Raw genomic sequence first — 22,644 nt, 5'->3', positions numbered from 1 at the left:
TTTGTTTAGGTACTAAATATTCCCGTCCCAGCTGACGAAACTTTCGGGAAATACTGCATAATTAATACATTATTCCGCCCTCCAACATAATAGTATTGGATGGTAAAACGATCCATAAACGTCCAACAAATTCCATTGGATGGCAGCCCTGTCACTCGTGCCTCGGCTGATTCGTCTTTGGTGTGGTACGTCATCCTGGGTTTCCCCTAGTGTTCCGAATTGTGTGACTTGTGGCGTTCGGCCTGTGCCGTAGCGCAACCGCGGCGTGATTGGCTACAGTCAGTCTGTACGTTAGCCGCTTGCTATTACCGGGTGAGCGGAGCAATCTGCAGTGTTGCTCTAAGTAGGTGACGGAAGGGAGCGTCGTGCATTTCGCTGTTTATTTCTTTAATCGAGTTAGATAGTTACACTTATCCGTGCCATTCGGTCTCCTCCAGTTCATGGACTTTCGATACATAGTTTTATTCTACGACGTAGGAAGAAAGTAAACTTTTCCGACTTAGAAATGTCTGCGGTTTCCTCTCAGCAGAGAGAAGGCGATAAGATCTTGCTGCTCACGTCGGCAGCAGATTTGTACCAGGACTCACCCAGCCCGCTAGTGTCACCTGGACACCCAGCCCAGACCGTGTATGTCATTCTCGATTCATCCGTGGACACCGTCATAAGGTGAGCTGGTTATAGCGGTTTTACCGAATAGATTCACATTAGTAATGTAGTTCCGCTGAACGCCGTGAATTTTCCAAGGTAAGCTGGTTGTTGTGGTTTTACTGACTGTAGCCACGTACGTTGTCATGCTATGAACGACCCCCTTCACGCGCACTTGTTTATTGACAAGTCATTGCATTTAAAGCTGTAGCTCGTAACTACTAACGAGTCACGTTGCTGGCTAGTTAGCATATGTTGTTGTTGCCAGGAATGTGGGTCAGCTAATTACACGTAACTGTCCAACATCGGTTAAGTAGCTGGCGAAATGAAAGTGGCCCAGTGGCCAGCTGAGTACCCCGCCTCACGAGCTCTCTGCGGGGGGGTCAGGGCAATAAGCGCAGTCGTGCTTGAAATGCAGACCTAAAAGTGATCGATTGACTTTTAATTACCTGGAAGTTTAGATTAGCTGTAAGTATACTCATTCCATTCATGTTGCCATAGCCCGTGCAGCGTGGATCTTTTGAGTCGTTTATCTCATTGCAATAGTAACCCCCAAAGTTTAGTTGTAGGTACTAATCACATTTTCATCTTTGTTGCGACACAGTCAATACTTCAATTGCACAAAGATGTTGTGCAGTGGGCAGTAATCACGACGTGGGTCGTCTCCCACTGCCTATCACATAATTTGATTCTGTATTTGGGAACGCCGTGTTGATTTACTTTTCCGGGCATCGATGAAACTGGCAACATCTCAAAATGAAACGCTGGGCGTTTGCAAATGGTGCCCGCGAAATTAACAATATATAATGTTCGCGGAAAATATCAGGAGCCCTCACTGTCCTTACACACGTTTGTAGAAATATAATAAACTGGCTTGATGTAGAATTTACTGGCGCAGTATAAAACTGTCGTCTTGACAGTGATGTGATCGTATTTTATAATATATTTACACGTTATAGCTAATTCAGCAATGGACGTAGATAGTTAAGTTATAACGGTGCATATTTGATAAACGTTTTGTATGTGGGAATTTATGCGTCTGTAAAAAGAGAGAACCCGTATTTCACATAATCGTCCTCGTATAAAATGCGTTTCAAAGAAATTAACGGTCATCCATAGTATTTTTGTATTATATACATTGTTCCTCGATGTGGTTTAGTAATGGAAATTTGAGTAATGAAAATCCGGTTTACAGATTAGAATACCGTGCTTTTGTTATTTCATACTCCGAAGCAATACCGTTACTCGTGTGATTTGGTGATAGAGTCCTTTGGATACATATTTGAATTTGTAAAATTATTGAATTTCTTAAAGTATTCACCATACATTTACAATGCACTGTTTGTTTGTGTGAGATTTGTAATTTTTGTTAAGCATGAGTGCACATTTATTTGGCAGCTCTAATTGATGGTTCCCGGGAAAGGGGTCAAATTGTAATGTATTTAGTTATCGTTATTATCCCACTGAGCCCCCAGCTCGAGTATTTTATAAACAAAGTCTCCTTTGTTTCTTCATTTAGTTCAGAAGTGTAATTAACATGCAATGGTGGCTGTAGACTGAGTCTGATGACTCATTCTGCATTCTCATGGACTTCTTGCAGAGCTTGCTTACACTGCCTCTCAGCAAACAAAATGGAATTTCCTTTCATAGTAAATAGAACAAAGTAAAACTAGTAGCTGTTGTAGACTGAATCTAGGGGAAATTAGGAACCTGTTGACATTAGTATTATATTATGTTATATTATGCTATAAAATCACTAATTTGTTGCAGTGTAATTATTTGTCCGTATATGTTTCTGATCATGTCAGCATAATAACGTGTGGGCAGTCGTGGCTTAATGGTTAGGGAAGTGCACTTGTAATTGAAAGATTGCTGTTTGAATTCCTGACCAGCAAGGTACCACTGAGGTACCCTGAGCAGGGTACTGCCCCCATACACTGCTCCCCGGGCGCTGAATTAGCTGCCCCCTGCTATGTCCCGATGTCACATGTGGGTTAAGTGCAGAGGACACATTTCGTTGTTGTGTGCTGTGGTGTGTCAGCAATGACCACTGATCACAAAATTCTAAATTGTAAAATGCAAAGAAGTTGTAGTAACTGCATGTGGCTTTATACTGCCAAAACTGTAATCCTGTCTCAGAATAAGCCAAGCAAAGAAATGAGAAAACTCAGCATAATTTTCTAGGAATCTAATAATTCCCTGGGATGTTTGGTGTGTGTCATTAATACCCGGCATGGCAGCGTTACCCAGAAATTCAGCCACAGTTCTGTGGTTTCCTTAGCTTGCCCCAATCACAAATTTGTTTAGACAAATTGTGTTATATGATTTATGAGAGCTGGAGATAATACTTACTTTATAAACAGAGTTGTGTATAGTATAACAAATGTTACATTTAAATTCAGGAAAGGTTTTTGAAGTTTTACTGTATGTGTATTTGTACGTCTGCTGGAGATGTAATAGTCATGTAAATACTGAACTTATAAGCAAGATTCTGAGTCAGACTTTGTGGGAAACTGGGAGTGAAAGGACTGGCAAAAGACCGCAACTTCTTTGGCTTGTACATTTGAGTGCTGGTCTGTAACATTCCACAACCCTTTCATTAAAATGTATAAGGTTCTGCTTTTACTGAATGTCTGTGGACTTTGAAGCTGAGGACATGACTCAGCATATTCCCCCAAAGCTATTTTTTCTCTTACTTCCTGTGGAATTCTTAGCTGGGATTATTGCTGTCCTGCTGATTTCAACATTATTCACCTGCTGTCAACTCACTAGAAATGCCTCAAAGCATGTTTTAAGAATTAAGAGCCTCTATTAGAGTTTTCAGTGTTTTTTACTCTTCTGTTCTCTTTTTATATTTATAAAATTTTCTGCCATTGTCTGGAACTACGTCACTTGGCATTATGGTTTGTGCTTTCAAATAGGATTTCCCATAATTTCACATATGCAGATCAGGTGAATTGGTGACTTTACAGAGGTAGGCAACCCTGTTTCTGTAGTGCCGGTATCCAGCAGGTTTTCTATCCTACCAGATGAGTTGCTATCTGCTTGAGATCAGGTGTGGCTCATCAGAAACCAGGTAGGATAGAAAACCTGCCGGCACTTTAGGATCAGGGTTGCCTATCCCTGCTCTAAGCATCCTTAGTGTATCATATACATATGAATGCTGTGCATTGACTGGCATTTCTGCCTGACGTATCTGCTTTGCCTCGTGTGTATTGAGATTGTCTTTGCTGCTAAATTTAGCATTCCTTCCCCTCATTTTTACATTAATGTTCTACTGTGATAATTCCAGTTAAACTGTAAGCCTATGACCAGAAACATTATTCTCTGCCCATGTGTAACATAATCTCTATAGTTATTTTCTGTGAGCCTTTGGTTTCATTAGTACGCTTATTCGCCCTTGCTTTTGTGTCAGTGTGTACTTGCTTATCCCTTTACCTCTAACATTACCGTTTCAGTCATTTATACCTTTTGGCGCCCTAAAAGCAAAATATTTAAAAACTTATTGAGATAAACGTATGTCTATTAGAAACCTGCGAAACTGATGAGACGATCACTGCGTGTATTTCGAAGCGCTGTGATCGCAGCCCTGCGGAGAGGCTCCCTCCTGCGGCCACAGAGCAGCATCCGTCTTATTTGCTTGTTCTCACTATTTTTAGTAAATCTGAGTCGTGTCTTCATGGTCGAAGCTACATCACTTGAATTATTTGACTGCATTCAAAGCGGATTACAGCCATATGTTTTCGATGCATACAAAGTGTAGTATACATATATGCGGACTAAACACGTCCGGTCAGTGAGGGTTTTACACGAATTTGTTGCACTCGTTTGCTAGCCGGTTAGCGAGCGTTTCCTCGGTCGAAATGGCAAACCGGGGCTCGCGATCTGAAGACCACGAAACAAGGACATTGTTATTGTGACTCGAATGGTGGAGATCGAATAAAGAGCAAGTTAAGTTTCTGTGACGAGGCGAAGCGGAGATGTCTATGTATGTAGGGAAGGCTAGCTAGCTACCGACTGAGGGATTCGCTGGGGAGAAATACTGCGCATTACATTAATTGCGGCTTTTCTCGGCCCGCTGCCGACTGCTCACATGTAAGTTTCTTAATTAATAATAAAATGTGGCCGGAATATGAACGCGTTGATTGGCGGTATCCGTGTGAAGCGCCTCCTTTGGATGCGTGTGTAACGCGATCGGCGGCTGTTCCGGCCGGCGGCTGTGTTTACATTCGGGATGCCCGACTTCGGGATCTCCGGGCTCGGACACGTTCGGCAGCTCTGGGCTCGTGACATGTCACTGGACCTGCATAGGATTGCGTTATTTCAGGGGTTTTGTTTTGCTGGGGCGTTCTGTTACTGACGTGTCTATCTGCGTAGCAGTATTTTGCGTGTATGCATAATATATCTGTATTGTTGACTGTGTGCATGTGTACAAAATATGTATGCATACACAAATACAGATAATGCAGTATACATACTGGAAGGAAGTGGTGCGGTTTTAAAGTCATCTAGGAAAGCTGCTAAATAGAAAACTGTTCAATACATTCCCGCGACCTTGTCCTGGTTATGCGGAAGATAGGGGTGTTTAAAGCATATTTCACGTTAAGAAGTACCTTTTAAAGAAATGTTTTTGTTTTTAAATTCAGTCAAGTAATGTGAACTGTGGCTCCATTCTGGCTATATAACTGAAATGAAGCAATCATGCGTTGTCGTTGTTCTCAAATGTAAATGCCATGCTGCTGTTTTTGACTGGTGTTTCCATCGAAAGCTTCTCCTATGGTTCTGTTGTGACACTATGTGACATTGTTGTGAAAATTAACAAAACCAAATTTATTTTGTTTATGTAATGCATTTAAGTGCCTAGAACTCTGTGAAATAAAAAAATCACAACCTATGTATTATTATTATTATTATTATTATTATTATTATTATTTTTATTATTATTTTGCTTACACATTTGGAATTTAATCCTATGTCAGTCAGAGTGCAGTACTTTTAACATGGAGATTTTTTATCTGGTGACTCGCTGAGTGCCTGCACCGCGTTTCATGGCCTGTGCACCCCTGCCTCCGTGTTCCTTCTTTTGGCTTTTTTTTTTTTATGTGGCTTACACTGCTGCCTCAGCATTATCCCCACAATTTGCGGTCAGATGTGCTCTTTGAGAAATCTTCCTGCAATGTTGACAGCATGGAAATGTCAGTTGGTGTGTTGTCAGGACATGTTTTACAGTACAGTGATATCTCCCCCACCCTTATCTCTTTATGCAGGTTTTATAATTTTTTTCCCGCAGATCTTCCTTTATGGCTCCTCTCAGCATAGTCTGTGGAGGGTCGGTCAAAGCCTGGTGATGATGAATGAATTGCATGGACTGAAGCAAATGTAAACATGAAGCTAGCAATCAGTCTGCTTATCTAGTCTGCTACTTCAGAGCAGTGTGTGACTCGGTGGGTTAGGATGCTGTACCTGTGATCAGAAGGTTGTTGGCTCAAATCCCAGGGATGGCAGAGTGATCTCACTATTGGACCCTTGAGTAAGGCCCTTAACCCCAGTTGCTCCAAAACTGGCTGAATTAGCTTTCTCAAAAAATGTCTCTTTGGATAATAGATAAAAAAGGACTGTTAAATTAGAATTTAATTAGGGATGGGCCAATCCACATTTTTTCAGCTCTGATCCAATTCTGATACACCACTGCCGATACCGATACAGATTTCGATATGAGATCTTTTTACTTTAATATTTTAATATAAGAAATATTTTTGATATGCTTATATTTTATATACTATTCACATTTTTAAGCTAATACAAATGAAAAATGTATGCCAAAAAATCTTTAATTAGGCTACTAGAAACATACATAATGCACTGTTCGACCTCGTTTATACGCCTTGTTTTAAGCGTTTTGAGACATTTGCAGTTCAGTTTGAATATCTTCCAAAGCATATAGGCAAGTGACAAATGCTTAAGATTCCCCACATTTTTTCTCCCTTTGGCAACAGCATCACTTACACGTTGTCTCTTACACATTGTGATAGCAGCCCATCATGTATCCTAAGCTGTAGCACGTGTACAATACAGCCCAAGCCAGCAACTCCCAAACCGTCGATTGATTTTTTTCATTTTACTCGCGTTGTCTCACACAATTGCGTTTTGTTCAGAGGGATTTTCCACTAAATGCTACCCCCACTTCTCAAAACTTTGTTTTTACAAGGATTGCAAGTCGCTGTGCTACTAGTTGCTGTTAAGTGTAAAACAGTCCTGGATCGTCACCTTCTTATGATATTTTATGCTCCTCATATTGCAAAGGGTATGTGCATGATGTCACAGCAGGCAGAAGTCACTGCGTTCACACCCACTTAGTAGCAAAAATCTGAGTGGCAGCGTTAGCGTTAAGCTTGAATGCCGCAAAAACGTATCTAAAATAGGAGAGAGCTGTCGTGCGATTGTACAAATAGATTAAATATGAAATAGCAGCTATCTTTTTAGTATGTAAATAGTATGGCCAATAACCATTCCATTAAATAGGTCTGGATCGCTGCCGTTACCGATCAGAATATCGGATCGGTGCATCTCTAAGTTTAATATTTTGACTGTTTTGCAGAAGGAATTGCATTTTTTGGTACTGGATATTTAATGTAGCCATCATTTAATGTATATTTGGCCTTTCTGTTCTCCTTCAGGAAGGGGAACTGCAACCGTATACGGCAGACAGTTTTTTTTCCCCCCTTGTCACTCTCAGTGTGTCTCATTTGCTCCTCTTCAGATGTTACAGCTTGTTGTATTGTGGTTTATTCACCAGTGTGGATCCCCCCCTGTCCGAGTCCGGAATTGTTGCTGACATAGACTTGGAGAACATCCTGTCCTCTGACACTGACGCATTCTACCAACTCAAGAGCCAGCCGATCACCATCAGGTGAGCACAGCCATCTGTCCCAGCATTCAGACACTCCCCTGATCTTTGCTGGCTGTGGCTCTCTCCCGGAGGATTATATCTGGTACCAAAAACATGCCGGTGGGAACAGGCCACGTCTTTTAATTTCCCTCCTATCTTGGCGGAACATGATTGATCTGCTGTGAAAATGCTTTCCATTCAAGATTTCATCCTTAAAAATTATTAATTGATTTTCAGCAAAGACAGCATTTTCATTTCCCTTTTTTATTTTCTCCGGAGTAAATCATAAATATCACTTTGATAATTGAACATTAATGTAAATTATGAAAAGCAGACATGAAAGGCCGGTGGAAATTCCCTGTAGTCAAAGCTAGAATCGCACACTTGATCAGTCCTGTGTTATGAAAAGTACTGTATTCTGTGAGTTTGTTTGTTTTTAAAAATGTACGGAAATAACGATCGTCACTAGGCAGGTTTTGAGAGTTTAGCGGCACTTTGCATAGGCTTCTTATCTTTCATATGATTGAGCCCTCGCACACTAGTCAAGGGCTGCATATAGGACTTCCGTTTGGCTTTTTAAAATACCACATGTGAATTTAATTTGCAGTTTTTACCTAATTGTAAACTGTTTTAGTAATTCCATCCAGAGAGTTGGTTTGTATATGAAGAAACTATTTTATTTTCCACTCGAGTAGAACTAAAGTGATCCAGCTTTTGCGTAATTTCCCCCTCTGTTCGAGCAGGGCACACACACACAGCAACAGGTGTGGGGGCAGCGAGAACGGATGACCCATTTCTCAGGGCAGTTATAGAGCCTTCAGGAGGGGTCAGATTACAGCATAATTCACAGATACTACTGTCTAAGTCTATGCAGACAGAACATTGTATTTCTAGTTGTTGCACCTGGGCCTAATATAAAACAAAGTGGTACTCACTCTCAGCAGCCAAGGCTGGGGAGGAAACTATCCCAGACTGGGAAGGAAAGTGGCACTCCTTATCTTAGTGGCCAAGGCTGGGAAGGGAGCGTGAAAGCAGAAAACTGATATTGTGCATATTTTGATAGTTGGAATATCTTCTTTCATTTATTTGTTGTGGCAGGTAAGAGCATCACTGTGTTTTTTAATATTGGGGAGGCACAGAGACAGATACACTAAGTGACTAAGTCACATCCACCCTCTCACAATCCTATATGACCTCGTATATTGTACCTATATATAGGCTACCCGTCTGTTTTAATATTGACTGTATACATTCGTTTATGTGTATGCAAAAAAAAAAATTCCCTCGGTCATTAGGTTAGATGACGACTGAATTCTCTTGACAGGTTTAGTCATATTAAACCAAAGTCCTGGGAAATATTGGATGGGACAAACACTGCTGTCTTGAATATCAATCCTCCTCTCCCATGAGTAAGGCCTATGGTGCCAGGTAATCAAACTTGCTCACGTGCAAGCACAGCGAAAGTGATAATTAACTTAAGTAGCGATTTGTGTCTTTCCCGTTAAAAATCTGCGACATGTTGGCTCTTGTAATCCGAGTGCAGCTATTAGCTGATGAGTTTGGTAGGTAAACCAGGCCTCACGCTTAAGGGTCTCAGGAGCTGCAGATGCATTTAGGGCTCCTGTAATTTGCCAGTAAATGGTCACCCTCAATGGGCAAATGGAGAAACTTTGAAACTGCAGCTAATTCCAGGCATTTTGAAACTCATTGGAAAGTCCACTAGAATGGAAATAGAAGAACATTTCTTTGAGATGGTCTAGTCCAGACATGACTGACAGGGGTTGTGGCACTGATCTGGTGCCAAAAATTATTTGTATGAATGATGACTGGTAAGTAAACAGTTTGTATCTTCTGTATTTTTTGTGGCTACCGTAGAGGAGAGTGCACGCTTGTGGCCGTGAGATTCATAACTGGCATTACGACCAGCAGTCGGCGAGTACAGTCTGTCAGACTTCTTGAGCTGCAGTGTTTTATGTGTAATAAGGAATTTATGCAATGCAATCCAGCGACTAGAATGGTACAGACAGCACAGAATGTGGTCTCTGGAGTAGTGGAACAGATTTACTGTCAGATGAGTCATTTTTCCTCTTATTCTCAACAGGCAGGCTGCTACATGCACAGTGCACAAAAGAAGCCTAGGGATTCGAATGAAATGCTCAGTCTGCCACTCTAAGGGGTTCAGGCAGCTTTGTTATGATGAGTGGTGCATGTCTGGCCTGGATTAGGTCTCCTCAGTACCAGGGGTTTTGTTCCCTACAACCCTGGAGATTCAGAAACCACTCCTAAGCACAACATTTTCTGCTTTCATCAACAAAACCCCAGAGGATGAAATATCACATGAGATAATGGTGTCCCATCCCCCGAGTTCAGCTCCAGCTGTGGAATCTGTGCCAAAGGTCATTGGAGCTGGTGGCTTCTGGTAACCCCCTCTAGTTATCTGGGCAAGCATTAGAACACATGGAATCTTACAGTGTTTGATATGAAGTGGTTTCTTAGTTTTGATGGGGAATTGACACAATTCATTAAAAATGGATGGAACTGTGGGGTCCCATGGCTATAAAGAAATGAAGAGGTGGTCCAGTGAATTAAGCGAGAGTTAATGTGTGATTGTTTCAATGCAACACATACAATTACTTTAATCACCTAAGCTCCAAGTTTTGGGAATTTTTTCCCTTCCAGTTAATTACTGTTTCCTAGAAGTAAGTGTACTGTGAAAACAGATGCTTCCTGCTCTGCTTGCGTCAGCATTCTGCCGTAACAAGGTTTACAGCAAATCTTTGTCTTCAGAACAGAAAATATGTTACTCTTCCAAGAAAGGGACAGTACTCCGTGCCATTTGGGAGACCTTTTTACTGAGATACTACGGCCTCTCCAGTAACACTGAGGATCACCGCACCTGTAGTAGTTGGCTCCTTCCTGATAGAAGTCCTTTCTCTCACAGAAATAAACATTATAACTCACACCAGCAGAATAGTGGTGATCTTTCCCATTATGTGAGGCTAGAGAGGAGCAGCCAAAGGGTGAAGGGGGTCACATTGACATGTGGCAGAAATTGAATGCAAAGGGTGGGGCCTTTCTGTGACCTATGGACACTGGAGAGACATTAGCTAGCCCCAGAGCTGTGAGTGAGCTGTAGGATGTCATCACTACTACAGGATTGGACACATGATATCCAGTGGAGTTCCACACTGGCAGTGTCGGCATTCATGGTCTGGAGGATCAGAAGAGGAGAGCTTTGTTGTTGAAGGTTTCTGCCAGTTAGCAAAAGGGTGGCGGGTTTGGAGCTGGGGGAGAATTTCTGGTGAGGAGTTTGACCAGATCAGCTTTTGGCGACAATGAGTCATCCATGGGGAGGCTAGCTGACGACTGGAGATTTTAGAACTTCAGGTTTCAGTGTAAGTGTTTTCATCATAGCAGTGAAATGAAAAAGCTGTAATGCAGCACACACAGAGCTGTAATGCAGCACACATAGAGCTGTAATGCAAATTAAACTCATCATTTTCTGAAAAAGTGTCACAAGCCTCCACGTATCAATGAATTAATTGTATTCTGTATGTTTAATGTCTTATGAATAACAGTGTAATTGCGCAACTCTGTGAAATAAGATGTTTAATCAAAATGTAGCCTTGGATATCTATGAAAATTAGCTTGTTTTGAGTACTCTTTTAAAAGCACATTTTTATGAAGAACTTTTTATCATTGTAGGAGCAATTAGTAGGAGTTTTCTAGTTTTTGCGTTGCCAGTGGGGTGTTTCTCAATGAGTTCCTCCCATTTCTGTGGCTCTCTGCTTACCTGACGGCCGCACACCTGACATAGGCAGAGCAGAAAACATCTGTTTTCACAGTACACTTACTTCTAGGAAACAGCAATTAACTGGAAGGGAAAAAATTCCCAAAACTTGGAGCTTAGGAGATTAAAGTAATTGTATGTGTTGCATTGAAGCAATCACACATTAACTGTCAAGTGATTCATTGGACCACCTCTTCATTTCTTTATAGCCATGGGACCCCACAGTTCCATCCATTTTAATTTATTGTAATAAATTAAATTCCTCATCATAACTAAGAACTGTAAGATTCCACATGCTCTGATGCTTTCCCATATTAATAGAGAGGCCTACTATGCAGCACCCAGCAGCATACAGCTTAAATGTGTCGAGCCCGTGCTGAATCGTCATGGTGGACGTTGCGCAGTGTAAATGGCCTTCTCAACAAAAAATGTCAAATGGGGGACAGTTACTGCTGTAGATGTCAGATGTGTTTAAATGGCATCCGTTTGCACTTTGTTTTAAGATAGTTATCTCTTCTGGAAGGTAAGCTCTCCCAGCAGGTGTCCTTCATCCCATGTGAGCTGTAGCCTCTCGTTCCCGCAGCCATTCCGTGACCCAGGCCTCCCCCTCCCCCCCGACGGGCTCTGCCATGACGTCACGTGTGCTGCTGCGTCAGCAGCTGATGCGGGAGCAGACCCGAGACCAGGAGCGGCGCGAGGCCCAGCAGCAGGCTTCCACAGCCCAGCTACGGCCCGCCGACTCATCCCCCGCCATCTCTGTCTCGGTACCCTCTTCCGCCGCCCGCCAGACCCCGGCGCAGGTGCCTGCAGAGGTTCTCAGGGTAAGATGCTGTGGCTGATCAGTGGTGCCCAGTTTAACCACTCTTGGTAGCCATCCTCACGTACTTTCTGAATCCTCTGACCAGCGGTGTTCACCCTGTGTGGCTCACAGGTGCAGAGCCATCTTGAGAATCCCACCAAGTACCACATCCAGCAGGCCCAGCGTCAGCAGGTGAAGCAGTACCTGTCCACCACCCATGGAAACAAGGTGGCCAACCAGGCGCTGGCAGCGTCGCCCTCGCCGCAGTCTGGCTCCGCCCCCGAGCTGGCCCCGGCCCCAGGCAGCACCCCCAACAGCCCCATGGCCCTGCTGAACCTGGGCTCCAACAAAGAGGAGGTGTGTAAACTGCAGTATGCAGACAGCAGACACTCGGATGTCTGTGTATAGGTGTTTACCTATCTGTAAAAAAAACAAAAAAAAACAAAAAACCTACACACTATCATTACGAGCAATATGTAGTGTGACCATCTTAAGCTCCGTGCCTTAAGGTTACTACTAAATAAAAAAAAAACAGTAGTTTCTCTAAATCTTTGCAGAAGGATTTCTGTTTATCTAAACTAAACAAGCCCCGGAGCCTCTGAATGATCAAGTACCATTGTTCCAAATCGGAGCGGGTAAACGGTGCACTTGAAAGGCTTATCAGGTCTCGCTCCTCTGGCCTCTGTGGGACCCAGTCTCCTGTACAGTATGTGTGGCTGTGTGGCGGAGAACCACAGCATGCTGCCACAGTCACCGGGGCCTTAATGACATCGGCACGTAGCGTCTAGTGAGCTATAGATGGAAAATGCCACATTTGCCTTGTAGGTTTGTACTTATGCAAAATTAAGCTGCAAGTTCAGCAGGTTAAACTATTCATTTCGTTATCTGAGGGTAGAACAAAAGTTCTTTGAGATGAAAGTCTTTCTGTGTGAAAGAAGGTAATTCACTCAGGATCTGTGCTGCCCATCATCAGAAAATGACTGATAACCTGTGTGATGTATTCTCCCTATGTTTTTAAATGTTTCTGCTAGTCTGAATATAGTTATAAACCATCCAGGTATTGCGTTTGTCTTTCTGACATTGTCTTGTTGACTGGGGGTGGGGGCGGTGAGGGGGGTGGGAATGGGGACAAAAGGCCATCTTTGCTGACTTTTAATCTTCATTTCACCCACTCTGCAGATTGATGTCATTGATGATATCATTAGCATGGAATCAAGTTTCAATGATGACATCATGACCTTGATCGATTCCGGCCTACCGCTGCGCAACACGGTATGTTGAATGGGGGTGAATGCAATATCTGTATACCTGTGTGCTTTTGTCATGATTCACTGGCATGAAATGTGATCTGTTTTTTTTGTTTAAGCTGGGATCCCATCCACCTGTTATTTATCTGATCTGTAATTCAGCTTGGGCCATTATCAGAGGGCTGTCCTGACCACCATCTCTGATAATAGGCCCATATGCAGTTTTGTGGTGAATTTCCAAAATAAATTGTCCTTGCTTATTCCATCAGGCAGTAAATTAATTCTTGTGTTTTAAAAATGCTATGTCGTGCAAATGTTTTTTAAAAGCAAAAATCTGCAACAATTTGCATTTACATTTATTTTGCCAGCATTTTTATCCAAAGCAATGTACAAGTGAGGCCAATAGGTTGTTACAAAAATAGGTTGTTAAGGAGCCGACTTTGATATAAGTAGGTTGAGCTTCCAATGAAGGCCCATGTAAGAGTGTAAGAAGGACTGGAGCAGGAGCTACACAACATCTTCCAAGCAAAGCAAGAAGCTAGTAAGACTATTCAATGAGCTGAAGTGCAACATTTAAGAACATTTCATGGAATGTAAGAGAGGCGTCAATCAAGCAAACAATTTTTGCGAGTTTTTGTTTCGGTGTTTGACAAGAGCTTTCATTGGCTTTGTTTCTTTTGTCCCGTTTGTATGACACGGAACGGATCCCTTTGAGAAACTCGTGCCGCTCGTTGGGAGGTTTTCGTGACAAACCACAGCCAGGGGGATGGGAAGGGAGAACGAGGCAGAGGTGTGTGCAAGAGCTGCCCAGAAGTGGGAAGTGACTCCTGGTGGTGACACATGTCTGACGGGAGGGACACTGGGTGGGGTCTGCCTGCAGCAGCAGAGAGGGTGTGGTAGATGGACACCAGGGGGTGTGGCAGCATGCAGACAGCAGATAGCACGCTGTGGAGCGTTTTTTTTTTTTCCTTTCTGTTTTTTCCCGGTACTCCCCATTTCATAACTGTCTTCAGTGAAAGAGGAAGGTAAACTTGCAGTCAGGCAGAAGATGAGGATTTTGTTGTTGCTGCAGGAGTATGAAAAGAGAAGACAGGTAAAAATGGCAAGTTATTCATGTTTTTGTTTAAGTTACCTACTAACTTTGGAAATTCTGTATATCCCTCTGCGGTGTTATATAGAAAAGCGATGAGTTGTCTTTCATTTACATGTTAGAAGTAAGTATCCTTGCATACCACAAAAATGGTGGCCGGCTCACAGACATGGTTGGTCTACCATGTGTGCTTCTGCCTGGCTGGAGAAAAGGGGAAGGAGACTTGAGAAAACTCTCATTGTTTCCCATTACTTTGCATTTTTGAATAACGCCGTGGTTTTCGTCTCTCCGAGTGGACAGTGCAGCTTAGCCTCTCTGGGCTTTCTGTCACTAGCAGGAAGAAGTGAGACATAAGCGAGGGTCTGTCTGTTTAGCGCCCGTCTGTCCGCAGCTGAGGAAGTCATGGCTTTACAGCTTAGATCGGCGCTTTGAATGTCTCCGTCTCTCAACTCTACTCCAGGCTGCTGTTTCTTTAATAAAACTCGTGCTGTGTACAGCTTCTGTCTATGTGGGTGGCCACTTGAATTTTGAATCTGTTTCGTCTTGACGACATGTAGGTGCCTCGTGGTCCTAATGTTAAATGCATGTTTAGCAAATACGTTATATGTCTGCGTACCGCGCTGCTAATAGGATGGATGAGTTCTGGGTTTCCTGTATAGTAGTTTGTGTGTATTACCCATTCTGCATTGTAAAACTGCTTTTAAAAAAGGGAAGGACCCACATTGCTGACAGTTCCTTGATTCCTTATCTACTTTGTGTTGAATAATAATAAAGTGTGACTGTGGACATGAGCTTGTTAGATTCCTCTCAAGCTTTACCTTGTGTGATTTGATGATAATTACCTGGGTGTGGCTGTGATTCTTCCCTCCTCAGTTGCCTGTGTCGGGTAATGTGCTGGATGTGTTCAGCACAACACAAATGGCAGCTCCTGCTATTACTGTCAGCAACTCCTGCCCGGCAGATCTGCCCAACGTCAAGAAGGAGCTGACTGGTATGACGCTGCACTATTCATTCAGTTCCTTCTCACGTCACTGTTTTTCACAGTTTCTGTATTCATTTCTCAGTGATTTGTCCTATAAATTGAAAATGCTTAATATATCCATTATCCATTTGATGACAGCTGTCAGTCTTTGTGGTGTTTCTCCCTATGTATATTATAGGTTTCATTCTGTGGACTGGATTTTACACTCTTATTGCAGATGCTGAGGCAAAGGCTCTCATGAAGGAGCGACAGAAGAAGGACAACCACAACCTGAGTGAGTTACAGTCACAGATTAGCCAGTTTTTCCCTCTGTGTCCCTGAGTCACAGAGGAGTCTGTGTCCTTCCCTCCTTTGGACCCGATCTGATTTGTATTTTCTCTGCACAGTTGAGAGGAGGCGGAGATTTAATATAAATGACCGTATCAAGGAACTTGGCGCACTCATTCCCAAGTCAAGCGACCCGTGAGTGTTTAAGGCAGTCGCTGTGTAGCATGCAGCTAAAAACAAAAGTCAAAAATCCTCATTGCCTATCAGATTTGTTTTTTCTAAGACCACTGCAGCAGAATGAGCCCCTCTGATTGGTCGCTTTACATGACTGTCTCTCCACACTTCCGTGGAGACAGGGAGATGCGCTGGAACAAGGGCACCATCCTGAAGGCCTCGGTGGACTACATCCGCAAGCTGCAGAAGGAGCAGCAGAAGGCCAAGGAGATGGAGATGAGGCAGAAGAGGCTGGAGCACGCTAACCGCAGCCTGCTGCTGCGGGTCCAGGTCAGGTGTCCTGCTGAGCCCAGTCAGAATGGTGTTGAGAGCGCCGCTGTTAGGCTTCAGACCAGATCAAAAGAAAGAAGCTGTTTGTGCCCTTCCTTGGAGTATGTCAGAAGTGTAGCCTGCCTGTTCTCAGGCTGTTCTTGGAAGAGATCTAAAATGAAAGTGCTCTTACTTAGAGTGATTTCCCAATTGTAAAATTTTTCTTTAACATTTGAAAGTTTGAATACCCCTTATGTTTGTGTTTCCCAACCTGGTCCTCGGGGACCCTCAGGCAGTCCACCAGGAGCTGGGGGGGAGCAAAAACGTGGACTGTCTGGCAGGGAGATGGGAGGGAGCAAAAATGTGGGCTGTCTGGCAGGGAGATGGGAGGGAGCAAAAACGTGGACTGTCTGGCAGGGAGATGGGAGGGAGCAAAAACGTGGGCTGTCTGGCAGGGAGATGGGAGGGAGCAAAAACGTGGACTGTCTGGCAGGGAGATGGGAGGGAGCAAAAACGTGGGCTGTCTGGCAGGGAGATGGGAGGGAGCAAAAACATGGGCTGTCTGAAGGTGCCCGAGGACCCAGTTCGAAAACACTGCCTTCCGTTAAGTTGGTAATGTCAAGTTTTCATTTAATTTAAATGAATTATTGGTTTTCTTTGGGGGGAAAAGGGTTCATAACCTCTGGTTGAGACCCTGATCAGAAGCAGTTAGAAGTTGCATGGAGTATTTGCAGATTAAATGAACTGAAAATTTAGCCTGCTTAGCAGGCTATATGCAGTCTGTTACATAATTAATTGGGTATCTATTTAACTGGTACTGTATGTGAGTCTATTACAAGGACTGTTTAGTGGTACAGAATAACGTCTGTGGTTTGCCATGCAGCTATGCAAAGGAGTTCGAATGGCCTCAGGTGGGGTCGTCTGTGTGCTGCAGTCATGTTCTAAAGCATTACGAATTGTTTTGTACAGTCTACTGTCAGAAAAACAAATGGGGAATGTTTACAACTGTAGTAACTCCTGGGGCTAAGGATGGGGAATCCGGTTCTTTTTTTTTTTTTATTTTTGCTGGAGCTGCTGCTTGTGTTCAGTAATATAAAGTCAGCTAAACAGAACATTCTCTAGATGGCCTGACATCTTGTTTTTAGCTATACTTAAGGGACCAACCAAACAAGTCTTAACACTGGAATAAACTTGTTCGAACTGTCTAAGATGGTTTGGGGCTGATTTTTCTGCCCGAGGGCCTGGATGGCCTGTCATCACTGAGAGAATGATGGGTTTGTGAGTCATACTGAAGTTTCCTGGGGAATGGCTGGCCCTCTGCCCGTGCGCTGAAAATGAGTCCTGCAGCAGGGCAGTGATTCCGAAGGAGGAAGAAGCCATATTTGTCTTGAGGCTGGTTGAGTCAAAGTCCGGACTTCAACCCAGGAGGAATACTGTGGAAAAACTTGAATCTGGCCCACAAATCTGAAGTTTTATAATCAAAAAGACAAAAATACAGAAGTAACATATAAGACTGATAGTTATTGAAAGTAGGGATTGAAAATGTTCCAGGCATGACTGCTAAACAGATGGTAAATTAAAAGGTTAATTTCACAGAATAATAGTTGTTGTGTTAAATGATTAATGTTTTATAACCTTGATGTTTCCATCACGCCGTTTAGATGATGGAACAGAGATCAAGGGGCATGTGTTTAGTGCTGTTAGGTAGTGCAGGGATTCCACCAAATTCTGTGATCTAAAAAGGTGCTGGGTTCAGTGGTTTCCCAGTGCCAGTGAGAGCTGGCCTAACACTGACATGAGCGTTTGCTGCTGCGTCCGCAGGAACTGGAGATGCAGGCCCGTCTTCATGGCCTCACCGCGTCTGCCTCCCCGACCCTGGCCTCCGACCAAGACCGGCATCCGCAGCAGCAGCCGCTTGCTGGCCCAGCACTAGAGTCCAGATCCGGGGGCGTCCTGTCCCAGAACCTCATCACCTTGGGAGGGTCGGGAATCGGAGGTGGGATCGCACCGCAGTCTGCCTCCTTTCTGTCTCTGGGCTCTGCCCCCCCAGCAGGCTTGGCCTCCAACAACCCTCTTGATCTGGATGCTTTGAACTTTGCTGGGATGGATGATCCCTCCGCCACGGCCTTTGACCCTGCCATGATGTCGGACACCACTTTCGAATCGACCCTAATGTCAGACATGGGTATTCTCATGGATGAGGGGTGCGCCCTATCCCCCGTTGGGGCCGCCGACCCTCTCCTTTCCTCCGTGTCCCCAGGAGCCTCTAAGAGCAGCAGCCGCAGGAGCAGCTTCAGCGTGGACGAGGATTTGTGATGTTGCCGGAGCTCTCCATGAGCAGTCGGCTTGGGAGACGTAGGGTCTTCGTCTCTAGGGTTGCTTTGATTGATACGCTCTAGGGGTGCCCAGTCTCCTTAGGTCAGCGAGAGGTGACTGCCTGCAGAGTTGCCAAATTAGATTCTCTACTGTAATATTAATAACAACAAAGTTCTGAAAACGATCTTATTCTGAAAGTAAGTTATTTCAGCTAAAGGTTTTTGCCACGGATCAGCAGTGGCAATAAGAATGCAAGGCAGTACTATGGCTTCCCCGTGCATTCAGCGAAGGAACAGGTGTGGAGCCGCTCATTCCAGAGGACATTTACAGTGGACTTGGAAAATTAGCAGAGCTTTAGATGTGCGTCTGTGTCTCTGTTATCGGCACCACGCCTACGGAAATAGAAGCACTGTCATACTCAGAGGGATGAAAGGCTTTAAGCGTTGCTGGTTCTGGTTTGTTTCAGTGAAACAAAGACGTACCCGAGAAAAAAGTATCCAGAGAGCCAGAGATATTTTTATTTACTTTTAAATCCTAGCCTTAGTATGTTTTAAATGTGAATTTGTGCATGAATCTACAGTATGTCCAACATCAAAGGACTGTTGCCTGTCTATTACAAACGTCATACTGGTGTTTTCCAGCTGCAAATTTTTCAAATTGGCACTGCGCTGTCATTTGCTATACTGGTCATTGTATGCCCTAGCCATCTGAATCGGAAGTGATGGACAAGCAATCGAGCATAACCTGAAAACTGTAATATTCAGTGTGAAGACAGACAGTTGCCTTCAGTGTCAAGGCAGCCCTAATATGCAGCTAATTATCAAAAAATGTATGTCCTTTCCCCAAGTGATGGATCTTAACATAGAACATGGCCCTTTACTGAGTCCAACAGTGCCGTACTGACTTCTGTATGTAAGTATGACCGTAAGTAGCAGTGGTGGTAACTTTGTTCAGCCAGTAACCAAGGGGGTCTGTCATTATTAACGCAATTTGTCATGTGTCATTTTTACCTCTACGGCATGGGTAACCTTACCAGTTTGCCGTGTGATTTACCATACTGCTTTTTTAACTTCATCTTTTCCTACCATGTGTCACGTTTGTATTGAACAGTTTTAGTGTACAGACCTCACTATTCATGTGCTTCACCCTTCTTTTGTAAAATACATCTTAATCTTTTTAACATGTTTTATTGTTACAGATATGCATTGGATTGTTTGAGACCTTAAGCAATAAGTGAAGGTTGCCCAATCACTGTGAAAAAGCAGTGATTTTTTTTTTTTGTGCAAAGAACTTGGTAGGCAATGTGGTTTGTATACCTATTAGAATATGCAAATAAAATTGCTTTTGTTAGAACATGTCAGAAATATAATTGTATGAAATGTTTACAGTATGGAAACATTTATAGCAATTCAGCTTGCTGTGGAATATCTGTACCATTTTGTTTGTTACTGTAATTTCAAAACTCTTACATTTGAGAATTAAACATTTATGTAGGTTACTAGTTTAATCTGTTCTACCCTATTCTGTGTGTGGGGTGAAAACTGTTTTTCCTGTTGCATATAGCAGAATAAGGAACATTTGACTTGAATTGTTGGTAATGTTTTTGTAAAAGTTCCAACCCCGTGAACAAATTTGTATGACAATCACATCTGAGCTTTGTTGATTGCATGAGAAATGAAAGGTAATTTGTCAAACCACCTCAAACGAATCCTGTAAAGGTTTCACTTGAATTAAAACTCCTTCTGTGGGTCTAGAAGGGGCAAACAAAGTAACCTTGTAGGCAAACTGCTTTAGTGGTTATACCTGTCTGTACAGTGTGTTTGCCATTGCTGTGTCACCAACACATTGTCGTGGGCTTGTCATCTTAATAGTAACGTGTCTAATAGATTTGTTAACAAAACTTGATGTATATGTTTGCACATAAACACTCCAAAATTAGCACTGATGGCTATACATGAACTCTGGTTTTCCACAGTGTTCTCTATCTGAACTCAATGACCCTTAATCACCCTTATGGTTTGTGTGCCTGTAGCAAAACATACAGGCTTCAGCTTTAGCCGTCCTGTAGAGCAGTGTTTCCCAACCCAGTCCTTGGGAAACCCCAGACAGCGCACCTGTACCAGGTATTTGGTGTTCCTGATTGGCTGGGAGCTGAGAGGAAGCAAAAACGTGGACTGTCCGGGGTTCCCAGAGGACTGGGTTGGGAAACACTGCTGTAGACTCTCTGCATCCAGTTGCCCTCAGCTGATGGGTTGCTCCAGCACTGTGAGAATTGTGGGTCTCTCCAGACCTTTAATTCTGTCACATATAGCAGAGTAAAGAAAAGGGATCTCTTCAGGATTTACACTGTGGATTTTCCTTTGTTTCTGTAATTTTCTGCCTTTTCGTTTTATGTTATGAAGTCTTTAAAAAATATTGTTGTTTCAGTGGAAAAGCAATTTATATAAAATATGAGAAATAGATTTTAACCAGTTAGTGGACACTAAGTATGAAACCCATCTTGACAAATTTCAGTGGGGCACAAAGAAAAATACATTGAACATTTTTTAAATGATAATGTACAAACTGCTTTTTTCCATATGCATTGTATTTGTGTGTTACATGAACTGTGCAACCCATGTACAAAACATTCCTTAACATATATTTTAAAGGGTGTACAATTGCATATAATATACAAGTAAAATGTATCCAATAGATTTTGTCTTAATGTTTTTAGCAGCATTTACTCATAGTTAGTGGTAACACTGTATGTTGATTCTTTTAGTTTTGTTTTGAAAAAACTACATCAAGGGTGGTCAAGTAATCCAGAGTGTCCTGAGTCTGCTAAAAGTCCAGGAAATCCAGGCCGTGATGGTGGGTTTCGGTGATAACCTCTGACTTTGCAGTACAGTAAGGCCACCCTCGATGTAAAGTCAATATCTCCAAAATAGTTGTCCGTGATGTTCTAGTTAGGATAGATGTGTCTCACATCTTATTGGAATGTCTGAACCTCTTCACTTCTCAAATAAATCTGCAAATCAAGATCTATTTCCATGATTGGACAGAGTACCAGTAACTATCAAGTTTGCTCAGTCTATGCAATTTCCCTGTATTAAGCCATTTGATATAAAATTAATAGTTGAATTCTCAGTGGAGTAAGTGTGTTACACGTGCGTCTGATCAAAGGGCAGGGGCGGACTGACCATTGGGAAGTTTGGGTATGTTCCAGTCCGCCTCTGTCAAAGGGTGACCATTCTGGAGGTATATTCTGTCTCTCAACCTTTCTTTGTGGTGAAAATGAAGACAAGAGCAAAGACAGCCAGCCACTATCACCCCACTTTTACTTGGTCAGTCTCTAGAGGCCTGTTAAATGGCTTTTACCTTTTTTGCGGTGGAGATGCAAGACCTATAATTCATGTGCATATATGTGTGTTGATAACATTAATATGAAGGCATTTATTTACAGGAGTAGTGATTTTTAACCAATTTGTTTTCTTGTGAAGCTGTAGACTCTGTCTTATATATAGTCTGTGTCCCTTTATGAGCAATTACTGTTTTTAAATATAAACCAAAGTAGCATACTTATTTCTAGATAAAGAAAAATCAAACTCATCAACCAGTTGGACTATACATGTGGGATAATCTGCATACATGTAAATGAATGGTGTAATGATTTGCAGTGTTGCTTCAATTAAAAAAGTTTACTGTAAACAACTAGTCATGTATCTCAGATTAAAGGGATTTCAGATGCTCTTTGTTTTTTTTTTAAATCACATGATCTTTCCCGTATGTGTAATTTTTTTTCTTTTCACCCTACCATAAAAAATGGTAGACATCTTGTACATTTTTTTCTAAGAATTTATGTAAAATAAATAAATATTTTAAGAATTTCATTTTCTTGAAAAATAAAATGGGTGTGGTTGTCAGTTTTACAAGGTGAAGCAGAAATCCATTTAACATATCTTCAGGAGAAAAGATGGATTTTCTTGAAGCAACAATTGTAGGCTCAGTTTTCTTAACACTCCGACCAACATGAGAAAACTTAACATGAAGAACCTTTACATCAGCCAAGAAAATATTAGGTTTCCTACTCTGAAAACCTCATTACATTATTTGATAAATGATTGTTATACAGTGCCTTGCAAAGGTATTCACTC

At 42.6% G+C, this 22,644-nt stretch overlaps 1 protein-coding gene across 3 annotated transcripts; it reads left to right on the top strand.

Annotated features, from left to right (window-relative positions):
- Positions 1-227: 227 nt before the first annotated feature.
- On the top strand, positions 228-22,398 carry tfe3a (transcription factor binding to IGHM enhancer 3a). 3 transcript variants are annotated; one of them, XM_023835870.2, is made up of 10 exons: positions 228-666; positions 7,442-7,555; positions 11,908-12,145; positions 12,256-12,480; positions 13,303-13,395; positions 15,334-15,451; positions 15,660-15,716; positions 15,829-15,904; positions 16,066-16,213; positions 18,014-22,398. In XM_023835870.2, exons 1-10 carry the CDS (start codon positions 506-508, stop codon positions 18,506-18,508), a joined length of 1,725 nt encoding a protein of 574 aa, XP_023691638.2. In that variant the 5' UTR covers positions 228-505; the 3' UTR covers positions 18,509-22,398. The 3 variants fall into 3 exon arrangements, with proteins under 3 accessions (XP_023691638.2, XP_023691639.2, XP_023691637.2); XM_023835871.2 differs by lacking the exon at positions 228-666 and adding an exon at positions 4,211-4,740; XM_023835869.2 differs by lacking the exon at positions 228-666 and adding an exon at positions 5,617-6,024.
- Positions 22,399-22,644: the final 246 nt, after the last annotated feature.

The sequence above is a fragment of the Paramormyrops kingsleyae genome, chromosome 6 (assembly GCF_048594095.1).
Source record: "Paramormyrops kingsleyae isolate MSU_618 chromosome 6, PKINGS_0.4, whole genome shotgun sequence".
Taxonomy (NCBI): Eukaryota; Metazoa; Chordata; class Actinopteri; order Osteoglossiformes; family Mormyridae; genus Paramormyrops; species Paramormyrops kingsleyae.
Note: the sequence above shows the minus strand (reverse complement) of the source record. Positions and strands in the feature narration are given on the sequence as shown.